Source organism: Neovison vison, chromosome X (assembly GCF_020171115.1).
Source record: "Neovison vison isolate M4711 chromosome X, ASM_NN_V1, whole genome shotgun sequence".
In the NCBI taxonomy this organism is placed as follows: Eukaryota; Metazoa; Chordata; class Mammalia; order Carnivora; family Mustelidae; genus Neogale; species Neogale vison.
The window spans coordinates 26,829,169-26,850,910 of NC_058105.1; the positions used below are offsets into that span (position 1 = coordinate 26,829,169).

The 21,742-nt window shown below is 39.3% G+C and overlaps 1 protein-coding gene across 9 annotated transcripts in view; it reads right to left on the reverse strand.

The window, feature by feature from the left end:
- Nucleotides 1-21,742, reverse strand: part of GRIA3 (glutamate ionotropic receptor AMPA type subunit 3) — a 290,604-nt gene that overhangs the window by 81,297 nt on the left and 187,565 nt on the right. For all 9 annotated transcript variants that reach the window (XM_044234397.1, XM_044234395.1, XM_044234396.1 and 6 more), the window contains 5 exons: nt 13,345-13,506; nt 8,849-9,016; nt 4,104-4,208; nt 3,110-3,217; nt 898-1,104 (listed from right to left, as the gene is read on the reverse strand). In XM_044234397.1, the coding sequence (XP_044090332.1) occupies nt 898-1,104; nt 3,110-3,217; nt 4,104-4,208; nt 8,849-9,016; nt 13,345-13,506 (750 nt within the window). The remainder of the gene's footprint in view (nt 1-897; nt 1,105-3,109; nt 3,218-4,103; nt 4,209-8,848; nt 9,017-13,344; nt 13,507-21,742) is intronic.

Sequence of the window (21,742 nt, forward strand, 5' to 3'; positions counted from 1 at the left end):
AAGATTACCACAAGAAAAGCAAAAAGCAGGGACACCTAACCAGACTGCAGGTGGGTAAATGGGATTAGGGAAGGCCTCCTGAAAATGCTGTCACCTGTGCTCTGGAAGACTGTGAAGTGAGCTTAGCTGACGGACTGAGGCAAGATACTTCCGGGGATGCCCTAAGTGGCAGGTGGACACCTTCAGGGAACAGCACATACTTCTTGGTAGCTGGAACACTACGTATGAAGAGGGGAAGAATCCAAGACAAATCTAGAGAGGCAGGCAAGTGCCGGATTATGAAGTGTGTTGTTTGTCATGCTCAGGGATTTGAATTTTATCCTGCTTTTTCAAGTGGGAAATTATAATGATGTGGAGATCTGATTTGCCAGGATAAGCATGAAGGCAGGGAAATCAGTTAAATGACCAAGAAGTAGGAAGAACCTTAACTGAAATGATAAGGGTGGGAATGAAAAATGTGTCTGGATTTGAGATATATGAATGGATAGAGAGAGTAGAATGGATAGGACATAGACAAGCCTAGAGATGAGGGAGCAATGAGCAGAGATGACCAGGTCACTTAGGCAGACTTGTTGAGGCAATGAGGTGGGTGGTGACTTTGCTGCCTGACATAGGGAATACAGAAGGAACAAATTTTCAGTAGAGGGCAGGCTGCATTTAATGTTGCAAAATAAATTTCCCCAATCTTACTTTGCTTTTGGCAAAATAATCCTGTTGCCAAAAGGATGCTATTGACAGCCTACCTTTACAGAAGTCAACTGGAGAAGAAAAAAAAATTTTTTTTTACAGACTACACAGAAACTATACAATTAGATAAGTACTTCACTTGAAAATAAAGTCTATCTTTGTTAAGTGGAAATCACAGAAGTAAATGAAAATAGAGTTGAAGAAACTTACCCCATAGACAAGTTCCCCAACCATGCCATTCCATATTTTTGTCTCTGGATCTCTTGCACCATATTTCCCATCACCGACAATGGACAATTTATATTTGATCCTTACATGTTTGGCTATTTCATAGGCTAAGTCAACACAATAGCCTTCATATCTTTCATTTCCTTCCAGTTGTTCATGGTTCTTCTTATACATGACATACGGTGATTCCTTTGGGACCAGAGGAAGATGGAAGGATTACTCCCATACATTTTTCTAAGAGATGACACCTGTCATAATCAAGTTTTCCCCCCGTAGCTGTTGAGGTTTGATGTGTGAAAAGAGCCTTAAAAAAATGTTTGCTTAAGAAGCAGAAGAACCGGGGGACCTGGGTGGCTCAGTGGGTTAAGCCTCTGCCTTCGGCCCAGGTCGTGATCCCAGGGTCCTGGGATCGAGCCCCATGTCGGGCTCTCTGTTCAGCGGGGAGCCTGCTTCCCTTCCTCTCTCTCTGCCTGCCTCTCTGCCTACTTGTGATCTCTGTCTGTCAAATAAATAAATAAAATCTTAAAAAAAAAAAGAAGCAGAAGAACCTCAATCAACTGACTATTCGCTGTGCTATATTTTCCTTGGAGTCCTTAATTGAGAATTTAAAGACGGAGAGATGGATTTAAATTCTTCTTGAGGGTTTGAAAGCAGGACCAGTTTCCACCTGTAAAGGAGTCTTAGTCAAACTGGGCAGAGGTATTTCCCTTACGTGAAGGTGAACTGCCTTTGACTTCTCAGGATTTATCACAGCCAGCCCAGGCAAGACTTCAAAAAGCACTGTGATCTTTGTGAGGTCAGAGTCTGTGGCTTATTTGTTTTTATAACTTTATATTTTTACCTAGTGCAGTACCCAGGACAAAGTGTGTATTTGACATGTCTGTTTAAATGAAAGGTAAACTTCAGTTGAATCTTCATACAATTATTCACAACCTCAGACCTAGTGGTATACTCATTTTTCCCTCTGGTTTGTACTTCACCCAGTAAGGACATACCAGATTTAGAAAAACAAGCTGAGGATTTTAGAGGGGAGGGGGGCAGGGGATGCGTGAGCCTGGTGGTAGGTATTAAGGAGGGCGTGTATTACAGGGAGCACTGGGTGTTATATGTAAACAATCTTGGAACACTACATCAAAAACTAATGATGTATGGTGACTAACATAGCACAATAAAAAAAAGAAAAAAATTAAAAAAAAGAAAAACAATTTAAATCTAAATGAGAATACTATCTCACATTTCAACTGTGCTTTGAATTTTGCTGAAAAGCTTTAGTGAATTTTGCCTTGAAATGGTCTTATGACCATATTACACCCATTTTATAAACTAAAAGAAACATGACATGAGGCTCAGAGAAGTTATGACTTGCAGAGTTAAACATAGGTTAGTGGTAGACCTAATATTAGAACCCTGATCTATTCTCTCTTTCACATAACGTTGTCTTGCCCACAATGAAACATCAGTCCTGCACTGTGTGTGTTGGGGGGTCAAGGAGGAGAATGATATGTGGAACTCTCCCAAATTCCTATTCTTTTTCTTTTTTCTTTCTTTTCTTTTTTTTAAAAATATTTTATTTATTTGTCAGAGAGAAGGAGCACAAACAGAGAGCACAGCAGGCAGAGGGAGAGGCAGGCTCCCTGCTGAACAAGGAGCCCGACGTGTTATTCGATTCCAGGACCCTGGGATCATGACCTGAGCTGAAGGCAGACGCTTAACTGAGTGAGCCACCCAGGCTTCCCTCTTTTTCTTTTTAAAAATGATATTCTGGGGCGCCTGGGCGGCTCAGTTGGTTAAGCATCTGACTCTTGGTTTTGGCTCAGGTCATGATCTCAAGGTCCTGGTATTCAGCTCCATGTTGGGCTCTGCACTCAGTGCGGAGTCTGCTTGAGATCCTTTCCCTCTCCTTCCACCCTTCCCCTCACTCGTGCTCACTCACGTGCATGCTCTTCCTCTAAAATAAATAAATAAGTACAATTGAAAAAAATGATTTTCTAAAAAAATAATAAAATAAATTTGTAAAAAAAAAAATGATGTTCTGTTCATGATGATGGCGAGATACTTCAGGAGGTTCCTAAGCTGACCTATCGGATGTTTTCATGACTCAAAATTGATGTCCTTTTAACTGGTTGAATAATGCTTTTCAGAAAGCAGAAATCTTGCTGTACAGAAAGCCCACCCTTCTTCTCTCCATACTTACCAGAATGGTAGTCACTACAATGGTCCGGTTCTCTGCGGATGCACTGTCATTGCTGATTTGTTGATCTGAGAAAGGCACAAATCTTTCATACTCATTCCAGTAGCCAGCCTAAAAAGAGCAGACATTTGACCTGGTTTTGCCTGTTTTTCACTCAAAAAGTACCGCATGAAATCCAAATGCTGTTGTGGAATAACACTTCCTTTTTAGTTGCTGGAGCTTTCCAAGGACTGATGTCCTGTCTCTCTCTGTCTTGCCACCCCCACCAGGACCCCAGTCCTGAAACACACCTTCATCCCAGGGGTTCCCATCCATACCTCACCTTTACTGGTATTTTGTAAAATAACTTAGCCCACTATAGGATGGTCATCCCCACCAGCCCAACTCATATAGCAGAAAAGTGCTTTGTTCTGAACTGTAGGAAGGCTGGAATGTGAGGGTGGGAAAATAAGTAGTGTCCTTAGAAATGACACAGTCTATTTTATGTTCTGAGATTTTATCACATGACTATGAAATCCTCATTTCATGCCTAACTTAACTATTCGGATGACAGAAGCAAAGCACTCATTATTCAATTTGGCTGTAAAGAAAGGTACTTTGTCTAGTTTTCCTTTGGAGGATGAGGGGCAAAGTGGAGAGGTACTTACTTTCTAATTCTTTTGCTAAAACTCTATATACCTTGGCAGCTTGTTTAAATAACAACATACTGTAAAATTTGTGATTCCTTCCCTCTATGGTTGGAAGCTGTTAATAACTCTTGAATCTACCACTTTTATAGAACCAGCCTCAGAGGGAAATGCTCCTTTCAAAATGTGTAGATGAAACACTTTGATTGCAAAGCAACTCCACATCATGTCTACGCAGTTCACTAACAGAAAGGCAAAAATGAAGTGTGGGAATTTGCTTTGTGTCTCTTTCCTAACACCTGTTTTCTTGCCTTGGAGTGCTGTCACCTTCTGAAAGACTTTTTCTTTGGACATCTGTTTTGGTTACTTACTTTTCGAGAGCCAGAGACTTTCATCTCGTACACATCAATGGTGTAATTTGTCCTGCGTCCATAAGTGTCAAATTGGATGTTTCCAGTCATTCCTTGTACTTGCACCTAGTAGAAAGGGAAAATGTAGAAAATTTAAATAACACCACATTATTGCCTTCTAGGTCTCTGAGATGAAGTCCACTGACAGATCTTAGAACCATAGAGAACTTTTATCTTGAGTAGTTCAGCTAAATCCACTGTATCAAGCCTAAACAGATCTTCATTTCTTCCCCAGTGTTTTCTAGGTGTGCCTTTTAATTGTGAAGCTTTGAGTGGGTGATAGGCAGTTACCTGTATGATACAATGAAGGCCCTACCACCACTTTTTCAAGGATCTGAAATTTCTATCATTAGTCTCTTCTTAAGGGAGTAGGCTGAAGGATATTCCTTTTTTTTTTTTTTAAGATTTTATTTATTTGAGAGAGAGCACAAGCAGGGGAAGGGGCAGAGGAAGAGGGAAAAGCAGACTTTCTTCTGAGCAGGGAGCCCTACATGGGGCTCAATCCCAGAATGACCTGAGTTGAAGGCAGATGCTTACCTGACTGAGCCACCCTGTTGCCCCAGGGTATTCTTAACTTGCATAATGCTTTCTTCTAAAGATTTTTTTTTAATTTTATTTATTTATTTGAGAGAGAGAGACAGTGAGAGAGAGCATGAGCGAGGAGAAGGTCAGAGAGCGAAGCAGACTCCCCATGGAGCTGGGAGCCCGATGTGGGACTCGATCCCGGGACTCCAGGATCATGCCCTGAGCCGAAGGCAGTCGTCCAACCAACTGAGCCACCCAGGCGTCCCCGCATAATGCTTTCTTCTAAACTATGAGTTCCATGAGGGCTGTGGCTGTGTCTTATCTTAACACTTCCAAAATCACATAAACTGATTTCAATAATTAAGGGCTCTGGAGCTCCTAGATTCGCATTCAAGCTTTATCACTTACTAACTCTATGATGTTCAATTATTATTGATTTTAATATCTATATTAATATCTATATCTAATTATAATTCATATCTAGAATAATTAATATATAATAACTATATGCCTAATATCTATAATAATTTTTGTTGATTGCAATAAATTTAGTTCAGTTTCTTGAGAGTGTTCCACATTTAACAGCTATCACAGTTGCAGTTACAAAGTTTTCCTCTTACTTAACTTATATCTGGCTACAAACAGGTAGCAGCGAGCTAGGCCCTGGAGGAATAAACCACACATAGATGAAATTTTGTAAGTCTAAGAAATCAGGGATATGTAGTACTAGGTAAGAAAGAAGTACTAGAAGAGCCTGGACACTGATTTGGGATGCCAACTACAGATTCATGTAGACCACAATTTTTCTTTGTCCCAGTATATGAACTAGTAAAGGACCATATGCCAGGTGGAGAGATTTCCTTACCAATTATTTTACAATGAATTTGTTTCAAATAAAGAATATCTGTCTCATTTTCCTAGGATGAAAGTCTAGAATACTTACTACTTATAGGAAGTGACAAGCTACTAAACAAGTCAGAAGTGGTAATGGGCTTGCGTTGCAGGAGGGGGAATTGATGTCAAATATTAGGGAGCATTTTGTGAAAGGGAAAGGGGCTTGTTCACCACCAATAGGAAAATGAAATTCCTGTTGAAAGAGAAAGGCTCCAGTGTGACATCCTGAGGACAAGATGACTGTCCTACTGACCCAACAAACCAAAGCGCTATTGTCAGCTCAGGCTTCCAGAGAAAGGCGATATCACACTTCTGGTCAAAGCAAAGGTCCTTTGTTGAGATAGAAATTACTTAGCCTTCCTGGTTCGTACTGGGATGCATGAAGGGTTCTTTACACTCTACTGTGAGAATTGAGTTCTAGGACAGGGACACTGGCGTAAGAACTTTTTAAGGAAATCCTTCTTTACTGAAAGTAGCAAAGTCTTCAAGTCTCCTTAAAAATGGCATATTTCTGGGGGTGCCTGGGTGGCTCAGTTGGTTAAGTGTCTGCCTTTGGTTCAGGTCATGAACTTAGGGTCCTGAGATTGAGCCCTATGTCAGGGTCCCTGCTCAGAGGGGAGGCTGTTTGTCCCTCTGCCCCGCCCCTCCCCCGGCTTGTGTTCTCTCTCGCTTTCTCTCTTAAATAAACGAATGAAGCTTTTTTTTTTTTTAAGATAATGGCATATTTTTAAAGAGCTAGCATTTTTGGACATGCTGGACAAACTGGACAACAGTCTAGTTATGTCCAGGAGATATGAGACTCCAGGATTAAAACTTGTGGTGAGCAGAAATAGGAATGGACTACCGCTCAGGGGGAAGTCTATTTTCGCTGACGTAAATGTCAGTTACTGTTTCCCATCATCCCATCTGGGATCCCTTCTTTAATCACCCCTCATCCCCCTCCCCCACCCTCTACCCCAGTCTGTATTAGGTGATTCTCCTCTGGTTCCCATTGCATGCTCTGGAGAGCCTAAGCACCATACCATTTTAATCATCTCTGTATTTCCATCTCCCTTACTAGATGAGGAGCATCTCGAGATGAGAGACATTCTTTTCCTGAGTTCTCAGCAATTACAATACAGAGACTGGAATAGAGCAAGTGCTTAATTATCATTTACTGAACAAAAGTACAAAGTTTTGATGACCTAGAATTGTGCTGTATTTCAGTTGCTCAGGCTGATATTTCTGCTATCCATAGACTGTAAGGAGGAAGATTACCCAATTTTCAAGTGGTTTTAAGGTCTATAAAAACACTTGTTTGCATATTAATAATGTAAGTGTGTGCACTCCCCCTCTTATTTCATATTTGCATACTAACTTCAAGCTTGATAATAGTCATTGGTGCTCAATAAATGTTTACTGAATGAATGGTGTACTTATTTAGCATTAAAACAGGCCCAGTTGGTGCCTCTATCAGGCAATGATTTTGTTTGCCACATTTCTTTGAAGGAAGAGAATGATTTATTGAGCAACAACTATGTGCTTGTCACAGTGAGGGATGCTTTTACACATGCATTGTCACCCATAATGTACTCAAATAAAATGGGATTTCTTTTAATATAGTAAAACCTTTAGTATTCCAGACCATCCTCCCTTGTAGTCCCTCTGAACAGTGTTTTGCTGAGCATTTATCACAAAGGAAGCATCTGCTTCTGGAAAAGATTGATACTTTTCAACCTCTCTGGAGCAATAGGAAGAGGCTGGCCTGTAGAAATGGGTAAAGCATTCTTTTGGCTGAGTGTTTGATCCTTAGGGCCTGAGAAGAAGGTTAATTACCTGGCTTCTCACTCGAGCTTTATCAGTGACTTAGATATGTTGAAACTGGGCAATAGTATGATCAATACGCTTTTTTCCTAGCCAAATGAATTTCTTATTCTTTACTCTGGTAGCCAGTTCTCCATTTGGGGAAGATGGCTGTTTGAGTTATGAATGGAGAGTCCATTGGAGATGCTGATACTCGCCCCCTGAGGTTTTGTTGATGAAAACTCCTTTTGATTTACTCTGAGGGAGTTTTGTATTTCACTCATCATTATGTTTCACCTGACAGTACAAATCTTGTAACTGCTATGAAGGTTGAATTTAATTAACTGCTCTTCAAAATTGTGCAGTGCTACCTCCATAAAACTACACTTAGGGCATTTGTTAGGGAACTGACATAATGACATAAAAATCTGCATGATGGGAGAATGAGTTATATCTCTTTCTTGGGGAGAGACACAAGGACTACTAACCCCTTTTGATTGAATGCTTCCAACTTGGCAAATTTAAGACAGCGTAGGAGAGCCAACTACACAAAATGATGTACGTTAGGAGGCCATTACAAATTCCTCACTTCTGGGTTGTGCCTAGAATTATCTCATCATTGCCTATCTCTTTGTTTCGTTGGATGTCCCAAACATTGGGATAATTAAATAAGTAGAAATAAGAGAGGCTTGAACTCTCAAAGGCTCATTTTAATGCATGGAGATGCATGTAACATATAGCAAAATACTCAGGAACGAGATCTGCTCAGAAAGCTGCCGTGAAAGACCGATGCTGCTCCTGGTGTGAAGCATGAAATCTGCTCAAAGGGTATTACCTGAAGCCTTAAATGATCCCCTACCAGTCAATACTAAAAACAAGTGACCTATTTGACTGTCTATTTATTGATTCCTTATACTTCTCTGTAAGCTTTTTCTTTGGGGCTTTGGGGAAATCTTCCTAAGTAGGCCTAGAAATAGAGCACATTTCTGCTTTTCCCCATGTGGATAGCATGTAGAAAGGTTCTCTTTGGCAACAGAACTAATACCACACTGGTTCCATTCCATAGTCCATCTAAGCTCATGAACTATCTGATGAGCCAGAGGATGCTGTTGTCCTTTGTAATGTCCACCTTCAAGTTAGGAGCCTCCTATAGAATATCCCAGTCCCCCTAAAGAACACCATATCTCTGGAAAGTTTAAAAATTTTGAAGCTGTTTACATGTTCAATCCGTAATTCTTGAGGGTAGTGAGTTTGCTTTACCACTCATAGTGTAGCACATTTGACCTCAACCGACCATTTCTCAAGCGTCAGGGAAGAAGGTTCTAGTTTGAGATTTCCAGATTTTGATGAGTAAATATTCAAGCTCATCTTTCTGCACACTCTGGCATTTTTAGACTCCGATCCTATTCCAATTTTGGATATAATTTCTCCATACCAAGGTCTCACTTTCTGCATGTCTTAATAAGGCCCCCATCCCCACCCCAATAACCCATCGTGGTCTTTACCATTTTTAAAGCTCTCTCGATATCAATTCCTTGACTCCAGGGCACAGCGGGATTTGCTAAGCAGTCTCCAGCACTGCCTCTCCGGGACACATCCACTCGCTGTCTCCTCAGATAACGGAAAGCTTCTGCTATGACCAGTATTGCGTCATGGGTCAGTGCAGATGTATACTGAAATGGATGTATGGTAAACATGTATCATGACAAACGACATCCTCAAAACTTGCCTTGCTCCTTATAATTCTCATTCCTCTCCACCTCTTGCCCTACGAAGTCACCCTCTTAATTATTTGAATCAAGAGATCTCTCTGGGCAAGCTCGACTTTGATTCACTCTAGAATGATCTTTCCTCGTGTGTGCACATGTTAAGATTATTAAGATCAAATGGCTCAAGGGAGTCTCTCTCTTGCTCTTGGTACTGTGTTTTGTCTTGAGCAAGTGACTACTAAAAGGCCAGGTCCTTTATAGAGAAAGAAATACGTGTGAGGCTAAAGGATGGCATATGTAGATTGGTTATTGCTGTTTGTAATAGAAAATTCAGGTCTGGTGTTTACTTAGGGGAAAATGGAAATAGCTAAGTTAGACAGCTTGAAATTAATTTGGAGGGAAACATTAATCATTTCTGTCTGGACCATGTTTCTGGCAAACTAGGACCTCTGGGCAGCAATAAATCAGTTTTTGCTTCTTGGGGGGAGCAAAAAACCAAAGCTAGTTTTCAATTGTAGAAAATTACAATTGTTATTGAGTTTTATATCTGATAACAGTGACAATTCACAGGCAATACTTCATGATGCTGCCTCTTTTAGGCAAAAACACTTAGCTTCTATTTCTTGGATGTACTGACATGCTCTACTAGGGATGAGGCCAGTCATTTGATTATCTGCGACTTGATGGGGTGGATGTCTTTACATTGAATGAATCAACAAAGTCTAATTAAAATAAGCTGGCCCCTGTTTTCCAGGGGTGACAAATACTAGGAGGATATAGAGTTCTATTGATTTTTTTTTTAATGAAGCAAAATGTCCTAGGGGGAGTTTTCTCTCCATAGTATGTCCAAATACAACTAAATACGACCAGGAGTGAATACATTGTCATCTTCATGACCATCAATTTACTTTTCTGACTTTTCTCATGTTACATTTCTTTCAGGAGCAAATCTTCAAATGTGACTGTAACAGGGGGCATACGTTCTTTCGTGAAAAAAAAAAAAAACCAAAACAAACAAACAAACAAAAACTTTGTCTGTCCATCCTAGCACTACATAAAGTCAAGGTGGTGATGTTCTCTTTTCCAGCAGACTGCATGAATTGTTTGCAATTCCAAGCCATGCCAAAAGATCTATTTAATTTCTACTTTTTCAGCTCCTACTCGCCAATGTGTGAGCATGTAAAAAAGGAAACATTTATAAAATATAGAATAAATTAAGCATCAGCATTATAATCTCTAGGAAATTTTATTTCCTAATCAAAAATATTATCATTTTTTAAAGTGGGCTTTTTTTCTGATTGCTATAGAGCGAGTTTCCATGACTAATACTAAGCAAAAGCAATCTTAAAGTTGTAACCATTTATTTAAAGATTCAATTTTCTTAAGCTATTTAAAGGTTTTACTTATAAACACTTCTCAGCAAGTTCTGAAAACTTTATTTTATATATACCATGAGTTATCAATGATTAATCCAGAGCTAAGATTGCTTTTCCTCTCTACAACTTCTGAGCAAACATAAACGACTCTGTAGTACCCTTTTCATCCTTTTACCCTTGTCCATTTTTTTGTGCCTAAGACACAGTGCCTGACACTTGGTAGGTACCTTTTAAAATATTGCAGAAATGAATTTTTCCTTGACTGTACCTATAACCTGCTGAATCTAAGAATGGCAAAGCAGTGGACAGGCAGTTTATGAAAAATCTAAATCTGTGTAAGCTCACTTAAATGTGGTGGGTAGATATAGTACATTAAAATTTGTTGGGTCATCAGGAAAATGCAAATCAAATCACATGAGCTATCACCTCACACCTGTTACAATGGCTAGAATCAAAAGGACAGGAAATAATGAGTGTGGGCAAAAATGTGGAGTAAAGAGAACCCTCTTGCACTGCTTATGGAAATGTAAGCTGCTGCAGCTACTATGGAAAACAGTATGGAGGTGACTCAAAAAATTAAAAATAGAAATACCATATGATCTGGCAATTCCACTTCTGGTAATTTATTCCAAAAGATACAAAATCACTATTAGAAAAAAGATAATCTGCAGTTCAGGGCAGCATTATTTACAATAGCCAAGACATGGTAACAATCTTAAGTGTCCACCGACAAATAAGTGGATAAAGAAAATGTGGTGTATACATACAGTGGAATATTATTCAGGCACAAAAGGAAGGAAATGCTATTTGTGACAGCATGGATGGACCTGGAGGGCATTATGGTAAGTGAAATTAAGTCAGACAAAGAAAGACAAATACTGTGTGATCTCACTTAAATGAGGAATCTAAAAAAAAACAAACAAAAAACAAACAAAACCCAAAACAAACAACCCTGAACTCCTAGAAATAGAAAACAGGTTGGTGGTTGCTGAAGGTAGGGGTTGGGAGGTAGGGGAAGTGGGTGGAGGTGGCCAAAAAGTACAAACTTCCAGTTACAAGGTAAATAAATCCTGGGGTTGTAATGTACATCACAGTGACTATGGTTAAAAATCCTGTATTGTGTTTTGAAAGTTTCTAAGGTAGATTTTAAAAGTTCTCATCACAAGAAAAAATTGTAACTATGGTGGTGATAGATGGTAAATAAAGTTATTGTGGTAGTCATTTTGCAATATATGCAGCTATCAAGTCATTCTGCTATATACCTAAAACTAACTTAATGTTGTAAGTCAATTATATCACAATATATTAAAATAATTCTCCTAAATAATTGGACTGCAAATCCTAACCCTAACATCACAGGGATTGCGACCATACTCGCTGAAATGTATTAGGACAACTGATCTGACCATGGGACAGAATGTTTTTAAATGGGACTGCCCTAGAAAAGTCCAGCATGTATATATAGTCACTACAACTACAGAATACCACTTAACTAGTGAAAAGGCTTAAATGAATGAACAAATTATGTTTAACTCACAGTTTTTCTAGAACATACCAACTGTATAAAGTCAGGACCCACTTTTATTATGTTCTCATGTGACTCATTTAGGGTGGGCCTAAGTGATACAGAATGTGTCTCTTCTCCGATCTATGTTCCCTTTGTTCTCCTTTATTCTATTCCTGCCAGGGAGGATGTGAGGATGGGTACCTTGAAACCATGGGAAAAAAAAATATTCACTCCTTTTCTTTTTTAAGGGAAGGGTCTTGACTCTACTTTGATTCCTTATTTTGATCATCGGGATCCCACATCCATGGCATGTACATATTTTCACTATAAAATGAAGGAAGAATTTAAAGTCTGTTTCATACTTGAATCAAATTGTACTGAAGGAATGGTTACTTAAAACATACACTTGAAGGATCCTTTGTATTACATGAATAACTTTCCCATAATTTATCTGTTTTAATTCCTGATTTTTAAATAATAGGATTTCTAGCCATAGTGGAACACATGTGAAAAATGTGCACTCTAAGCATGACTTTCTACCTTTAATATTCTTATCTTAGTTCCATGAAAATGAGCAATTTAGGTAATCTAATTATTTTTAAAGATACTTTTCCAGGCAAGAAAACATTTCTGTTCAATATATGTATAGGCAACACACACTCTGTATTACAGCCCAATTCACTTGGGTATACTGAGATTCATGAAACTTATTAACACAAAGCAATCACATAAATAATGTAAGATCTAATTTTCTGTTTCAGACTATCGATCTTTCTTACCTGTTCCCATTGCCCCCACTCTTTGCCCAATTCAGGTTCTTATAATATTGTAAATTGTTATGAGCATGTTACGAATGAAATTCATTAAAAAATTAGTTAACATTCCCAAACCCTGGTTTTAAAAGAGTTTTAAAAGTAGAAAGAGTCAATTATCATATGGTTTCACTTATTTGTGGAGCATAACAAATAGCATGGAGGACAAGGGGAGATGGAGAGGAGAAGGGAGTTGAGGGAAATTGGAAGAGGAGGTGAACCATGAGAGACTATGGACTCTGAAAAACAATCTGAGGGATTTGAAGTGGTGGGGGGGTGGGAGGTTGGGGGAACAAGGTGGTGGGTATTATAGAGGGCACGGATTGCATGGAGCACTGGGTGTGGTGCAAAAACAATGAATACTGTTACTCTGAAAAGAAATTAAAAAAAAAAGAGTTTTAAAAGACCTTCTCAATTGCTTCCTTATTTGCAAGTTTAGTTTTCAAATGCAGCAGTACCTGTGGTTTAGTTTTTAACATCCTTGAAACACTTCTGAGTAAAGACCACTTGATCACAGGATGGCCATAAATGTATAAAGGCCATACTGGGATGCTGTGAAAAGCTGGCCTAGGGTTTCTGCATGCCATGGAACATTACCTTTAGTGGTGCATTCTTAGCTTCAGGGAATTCCCTTTCATCTAGCCTCACCCAGCGCTGAATAAACTGTTGAACCATAGGGTTTTCGTTGTTGACAATCTGGAATCCAGTAATGTTGGCTCCCCCATGCATGACTCTTTCTAGCAAGATATCGGTAAACCCCTAGAAAGAGAGTGAAAGAGAATCATTATTGTGGGACATGGTGGGTTCTTACCATATCTGTTGTTTAGAACACTATGAAGGAAATAGAATGTCCTTCTCCAGGATCATTCTTTAACAATCAAGAAAACCCTGAACAGAGTATTATATGTCAATTACATCTCAATTACAACAACAACGATGATGACAGATACAAAAAAAAATGCTGGATATGGACTAATTCTTGTGGTACTATGTCTCCAAAACTATAGGCACGATGGAGAAAATATGCATTCTTGTCTTTATTTAGTATAGCAGCTGCAAGGACAAACACAGGTGACAGCTTCAAACAAATGTTTTGATTTGTTTCGTCTACCTGTATTTTTAGTCTTTCTTCACTGAGTACAAATACAATGCTTCATGTAACTGGGAAAGTGCTGAAACATTTGACCCTAACTAGAGGTTTAAAAAATTTTCTTCAGCTTAACATGCCAAGCACAGCAGATTGCTTCATATTCTAGTGATGAGTACTGTCAACATTTGTGACTTGTAGAAATGCCAGAGCAAAATTGACAGCTTGGTTGTATATGATGGTTCAAACCCCAGGTTATAAACAGGTCTCAACGTCTACTTCAGATCACCCACCATATTCTTCTCTTGCTCTGGTTACCATCTGGTGTCTCTGTCACCTAAGTCTCCTGAAGGAATCTCTTCAGGTTCACACCAAGCCATGTCCACCTGGCTACAGCCAGCTCCACTGGGCACTGCTTTCTTCTAGAACACTTCTCCTAGGAACCGCGCTATTTCTGCTGGATGCCTGGCTCTTGTTAGTTGCAGTGGATGCATTTAGGTCCTCAATGGGATGAAGCCAACATTTATATTCATAAATGGGGAGAATTCTTCCTCCCTTCTTTAGACTCTCCTGCCTAACATTTTAATATAACATTTTCAAATACATAAAAAAGTTGAAAGAATTATACAGTGAATACTCATATAATCTCAGCTCAGATTTCACAATCAGTATTCTTCATCCATCAATCCATTTCCTTTTGGGGGTACATTTCAAAATAAGTTCTAGATGCTGGTATACTTCACACCAGAAGACTTCAGCAGGCAGGTCCTTAACTAGATTCAGTGTTTGCATCTTTTTTTTCCTTCCTTTCTTCCTTCTTTCCTTCTCTCCTTCCTTCCTTCATTTTTTCTTTCCTTCCCTCCTTCCTTCCTTCTTTCCTTCTTTTCTTTCTTTCTTTGAGATAAAACTTACAACCAATGAGATAGACAAATCTTAAATGTAACACCTTATGAATTCTGATAAATGCATGTACCTGTTAGTCCTCTAAAGTTCCTTTCTATTTTTTTGCATTCCAAGTTTTTTTAAAAAAAAGATTTTATTTATTTATTTGTCAGAGAGAGAACACAAGCAGAGGGAGCAGTGGTTAGAGGGAGAAGCAGGCTTCCCACGGGACAAGGTGCCTGATGTGGGGCTCGATCTCAGGACCCTGGGATCATGACCTGAACCAAAGGTAAACACTTCACCAACTGAGCCACCCAGGCATCCCAACATTCCAAGTTTTTATTGAAGTATAACAATCATAAGAAAAGTACACCAATCTTTAAGTATACAACCTGATGAATTCTCACAAACTGAACACATGAATGTAACCAATATCCAGAAGGGCTCCCTCTGTGTGCCTCTCTAGTCTCCACTCATCTCCCCACTTCTTTTAATTCACCTTTCTTTATATTTTAGTGAAACAGCTTTCACAAGTGGGCCTTGAGTCCATGGAAACTGGACAAAGAGTATCACTTGCTTCAGTGAGCATCATTCTTGCTTTCTGATAATCAGAAAACTGTTTTTAAAATTAACATTAACTTGTTAGGCTGAGTTTTGTCCCAAAGTCTTCCTTCATGAAGGAAACTAAGAGTGCTTTCTTCCATTTGCTGCCCCCCCCTCCCCCGCACTACAATCAGCAAGGAGATTGACTTGGTATGAAGTCTAGTAGAGGCTCCAAATGGGGTTTGAGCTTATTACTCAACTCCCTACTCCCAGGCCCTAACGTATATACAAATAAATAGCTTAGGACAAAATTTTAACAAACCACTTTAATTCACTCATTATGCCAAACTGTATTTGTCAGTTAACAAGTATTACACAAGAACATTGACCAACTGCCCACCTGCCTGCTGGCAGGAATGAAGAGTGGGCCCTCTGATGCTGTCCTGGGTCTTAAAAGCCTGGGCCAGACAAAAGAAGGTCCTTTCCTCGAAGGAAATGTGTTGAGAATATTTCTGCCACCATCCTGGTTTGTAGGGTCAATGGCCACAGCATGCACTAGGAAGCAATATCTCTTGCACCCCTCACACTTTGATAAACATCATACTCCCGTTTTCCTAATATCCACAGCATGTTAAATGGAAACAGCATTAACAAAAGTGAGGTAGAGAGAAAGGATCCTGCAACCCTCACATCTGTCTTAAGGCACAACAGCCAACACTTTTGTCTGGTTTCTTACTGCATCGCTCCTTTCCAGAAAGATGTTCCCTCACTTTTCTTGCCAGAGATACTAAAGGGAGGGGTCCAGCCAGACCCACTTACTCTCAGGAGGCTTCATTCTGTCATGTGGGCCCCACATATTCCTGCTTGGGTATCTTCCTCACCAATAAATACATTGGATTTTGAAAACATCTTTAATCAGGAACGGATGCTAGATTTTGTCAAATGCTTTTTCTGCATCCATTGAGAGGACCATGTGGTTCTTCTCTTTTCTCTTATTGATTTGTTCTATCACACTGATTGATTTGCGAATGTTGAACCATCCTTGCAACACAGGGATGAATCCCACCTGGTCATGGTGGATAATCTTTTTAATGTGCTGTTGGATCCTGTTTGCTAGGATCTTGTTGAGAATCTTAGCATTTATATTCACCAGTAATATTGGTCTGAAATTCTCCTTTTTGGTGGGGTCTTTGCCTGGTTTGGGGATCAGGGTAATGCTGACTTCATAAAAAGAGTCTGGAAGTTTTCCTTCTGCTTCAATTTTTTGAAACAGCTTCAGGAGAATAGGTGTTATTTCTTCTTTGAAAGTTTGGTAGAATTCCCCAGGGAATCTGTCATGTCCTGGGCTCTTGTTTTTTGGGAGGTTTTTGATCACTGCTTCAATCTCGTTACTAGATATCAGTCTATTCAGGTTGTCAATTTCTTCCTGGTTCAATTTTGGGAGTTTAAAGTTTTTAAGGAATGCATTCATTTCATCTAGGTTGCTTAACTTATTGGCATATAACTGTTGGTAATAACTTCTGATGATTGTTTCTACTTCCTTGGTGTTCATTGTGATCTCTCCCTTTTCATTCATAATTTTATGAATTTGGGCCTTCTCTCTTTTCTTTTGGATTAGTATGGCCAATGGTTTATTGATCTTATTGATTCTTTCAAAAAACCAGCTTCTAGTTTCATTGATGTGTTCTACTGTATCCCTAGTTTCCATCTCATTGATCTCTGCTCTAATCTTGATTATTTACCTTCTTGTATGTGGAGTTGGCTTAATTTATTGTTGATTCTCCAGTTCTTTAAGGTGTAGATACAGCTAGTGTATTCTGGATTTTTCCATTTTTTTTTTGAAGGAGGCTTGGATGGCTATGTATTTCCCTCTTAGGACCGTCTTTGCTGTATCCCATAGGTTTTGGGCCAAAGTGTCTTCATTGTCATTGGTTTCCATGAATTGTTTAAGTTCTTCTTTGATCTTCTGGTGGATCCAAGCATTCTTAAGCAAGGTGGTCTTTAGCTTCCGGGTGTTTGAGTTCCTTCCAAACTTTTCCTTGTGATTGAGCTCCAGTTTCAAAGCATTGTGATCTGAGAATATGCAGGGAATAATCTCAGTCTTTTGGTATTGGTTGAGCCCTAATTTGTGACCCAGTAAGTATGTTGTCTATTCTGGAGAAGGTTCCATGTGCACTTGAAAATAGTGAGTATTCTGTTGTTTTAGGGTGGAATGTTCTGTATATATCTATGAGGTCCATCTGGTCCAATGTGTCATTCAATGCTCTTGTTTCTTTATTGATTTTCTGCTTGGATGATCTGTCTATTACTGAGAGAGGCATGTTATGAACTGATCTCCTACATTAATGTATTCATATCAATATGACTCTTTATCTTGATTAATAGTTTTCTTATGTAATTGGCTGCTCCCATATTGGGGGCATAGATATTTACAATTGTTAGATAATCCTGGTGGATAGTCCCTTTAAGAATTATGTAGTGTCCTTCTGTATCTCTGACTACAGTCTTTAGTTTACAATCTAATTTATTTGATATGAGAATCGCTACCCCAGCCTTCTTTTGAGGCCCACTGGCATGAAAGATACTTCTCCATCCCTTCACTTTCAGTCTGGATGTATCCTTAGGTTCGAAATGGGTCTCTTGTAGACAACATATGGATGGGTCCTGTCGTTTTATCCAATCTGCAACCCTGTGTCATTTTATGGGCGCATTTAGGCCATTCACATTGAGAGTGAATAGTGATAGATACGTTTTTATTGACATCGTGTTACTTTTGAAGTCTTTTTTTCTGTAGATTGTTTTCATATATTTCTGTTCAATGAAATTCTTAGAATTTTTCCTCTTTTATAAAACTCCCCTTAATATTCCCTGCAGTGTCAGCTTGGTGGTCCCATACTCTTTTAAACCTTGCCAGTCTTGGAAACTTTTTATCTCTCCATCCATTTTGAATGTCAGTCTTGTTGGATAAAGTATTCTTGGCTGCATGCATCCGTTCCTGATTAAAACACTTCCAAGTACAGGGATAGAGGGAACATTCCTGAACTTCATAAAATCTATCTATGAAAACCCCACAGCAAATATCATCCTCAATGGGAAAAAGCTCACAGTCTTCCAGTTGAGATCAGGAACATGACAAGTATGCCCACTCTCACCACTCTTGTTCAACATAGTTAGAAGTCCTAGAAACAGCAATCAGACAACAAAGAGAAATAAAAGGTATCCAAATTGGTAATGAAGAAGTCAAACTCTCTCTCTTTGCAGATGACATGATTCTTTATATGGAAAACCCAAAAGACTACACTCCCAAACTACTAGAACTCATACAACAATTCAGCAACGTGGCAGGATACAAAGTCAATGTGCAGAAATCAGTGGCTTTCTTATACACTAATAATGAAAATACAGAAAGGGAAATTAGAGAATCGATTCCATTTACTATAGCACCAAGAACCATAAGATACCTGGGAATAAACCTAACCAAAGAGGTAAAGGATCTGTACTCGAGAAACTACAGAACACTCATGAAAGAAATTGAAGAAGACACAAAAAGATGGAAGACCATTCCATGCTCTTGGATCAGAAGAATAATCATTGTTAAAATGTCTATACTGCCTAGAGCAATCTATACTTTTAATGCTATTCCGATCAAAATTCCACTGGTATTCTTCAAAGAGCTGGAGCAAATAATCCTAAAATTTGTATGGAATCAGAAGAGACCCCGAATCACTAAGGAAATGTTGAAAAACAAAAATAAAATGGGGGTATCACGTTGCCTGATTTCAAGCTTTACTACAAAGCTGGGATCACCAAGACAGCATGGTACTGGCATAAAAACAGACACATAGACCAGTGGAACAGAGTAGAGAGCCCAGATATGGACCCCCAACTCTATGGTCAAATAATCTTCAGCAAAGCAGGAAAAAATATCCAGTGGAAAAAAGACAGTCTCTTCAATAAATGGTGCTGGGAAAATTGGACAGCTATATGTAGAAGAATGAAACTCGACCATTCTCTTACACCATTCACAAAGATAAACTCGAAATGGATAAAAGACCTCAACGTGAGACAGGAATCCATCAGAATCCTAGAGGAGAACATAGGCAATAACCTCTTCTATATCAGCCACAGCAACTTCTTTCAAGATATGTCCCCAAAGGCAAAGGAAACAAAAGCGAAAATGAATTTTTGGGACGTCATCAAAATCAAAAGCTTCTGCACAGCAAAGGAAACAGTCAAAAAAACAAAGAGGCAACCCACGGAATGGGAGAAGATATTTGCAAATGACAGTACAGACAAAAGGCAGATATCCAGGATCTATAAACTTCTCAAACTCAACACACATAAAACAGATAATCATGTCAAAAAATGGGCAGAAGATATGAACAGACACGTCTCCAATGAAGACATACAAATGGCTATCAGACACATGAAAAAATGTTCATCATCACTAGCCATCAGGGAGATTCAAATTAAAACCACATTGAGATACCACCTTATACCAGTTAGAATGGCCAAAATTGCAAGACAGGAAACAATGTGTGTTGGAAAGGATGTGGAGAAAGGGGAACCCTCTTACACTGTTGGTGGGAATGCAAGTTGGTGCAGCCACTTTGGAGAACAGTGTGGAGATTCCTTAAGAAATTAAAAATAGAACTTCCCTATGACCCTGCCATTGCACTCCTGGGTATTTACCCCAAAGATACAGATGTAGTGAAAGGAAGGGCCATCTGTACCCCAATGTTTACAGCAGCAATGGCCACGGTCGCCAAACTGTGGAAAGAACCAAGATGCCCTTCAACGGACGAATGGATAAGGAAGATGTGGTCCATATACACTATGGAGTATTATGCCTCCATCAGAAAGGATGAATACCCAACTTTTGTAGCAACATGGACGGGACTGGAAGAGATTATGCTGAGTGAAATAAGTCAAGCAGAGAGAGTCAATTATCATATGGTTTCACTTATTTGTGGAGCATAACAAATAACACAGAAGACATAGGGAGATGGAGAGGAGAAGGGAGTTGAGGGAAATTGGAAGTGGAGATGAGCCATGAGAGACTATGAACTCTGAAAAACAATCTGAGGGTTTTGAAGGGGTGGGGGGTGGGAGGTTGGGGGAGTCAGGTGGTGGGTATTATGGAGGGCACGTATTGCATGGAGCACAGGGTGTGGTGCATAAACAACAAATTCTGTTGCACTGAAAAGAAATTAAATAAAAAAATTTTTAAAAAGTGCACATTACTAAAAAAAAAAAAGAAAGAAAACATCTTTAGGGGCATACTCTGTACTCATCTTTCTACCACAGAACAACAATACCACTGAGGACCTAGAAGTTTCTCAGTCAATCCATGTATTATGGCATATATGCCTGGGAATGAGTTCTGGCACACCTCGGACTGGAATCATTCTAGCTGTCCTCATGGGAAGAACTGCATCCACAGCAACACAGATCAAACCAGGAGAAGGTCACCTCACACTGTTCTGGCTGGCAAGATCTATACAACCCTAGCTCCTACTGATTGCCCTGAGGGTTTATCCTTCTGCGTGGGCAGAAAGCAGTAACACAGTCCCATGGACAAAATGGAGAGAGAAGTGTGATAGATAAAGAATGGAGGTAACAGGCATTTAGGGAGATGAGATGTTTTTGCTTAAGTGCAAGGGCTGGCTGGCTACTGGTCTACCTTTGTTTCATTTGTGTATATTTTGCTTATTTGTAATCTCTTGGATTCTGTGGCTGAATGTCATCCTGGTGTCCAGTATTTACATGCAGCAACCCATGTCCTTGAGGTTGAGACGTTCAAGGCTAGATTCTCCCTCAACACTTTGAAAAGACATGAATACAGCTGAGCTGGCCAACAAATCTCAAGGAAGTAGAAGGAGAAAAGGGAAAGGAAGTGAATGGTAGAGGGGGCTTACAGAAAGTGGTTCTGGCTGACAGGCAGAAGTTGGTTGACTCTTTTTCATCCTATATCTGAAACTCTTTTGAAAAAAGAATTCTCTTTTTGTATCAAATATTACTCAATTCCGTGGTTCTAGTGGCCACTGCCAGTCCCCAAGATGATAAAAATTGAAATTTTTAGATATTTCTTTTTGAAATGGTAACATACCCACCTCAAGTTTGAATCTAAATGCAAAATACCTCTATACTTTCTGTGAAAAGACAAATGTGGAAGAAATGACCACTAAACAGATGAAATGGGTAAAGAGATGACATAGAATAGTGAAGAACAATGGGGAAAAGGAGGAAATTAGGAGAAAGTAGAAGAAACTGACTCTTAGCTGCCCTTCATTTCTGTTTGTTTTTAAAACACATTCTGTTTTCTTTCACATATTTCCACTTTAATTGTGGATAAGCAGAGTCCATGATGCTTTGAAAATTGAGGACTGAGTCTCCCTAAAGCCTCAGCAAAGACACTAAATTCAGTTGACCTGACTGCTAAACCTTCAACAGACAAGTGATGCTATGAACAAATGGGGGGAA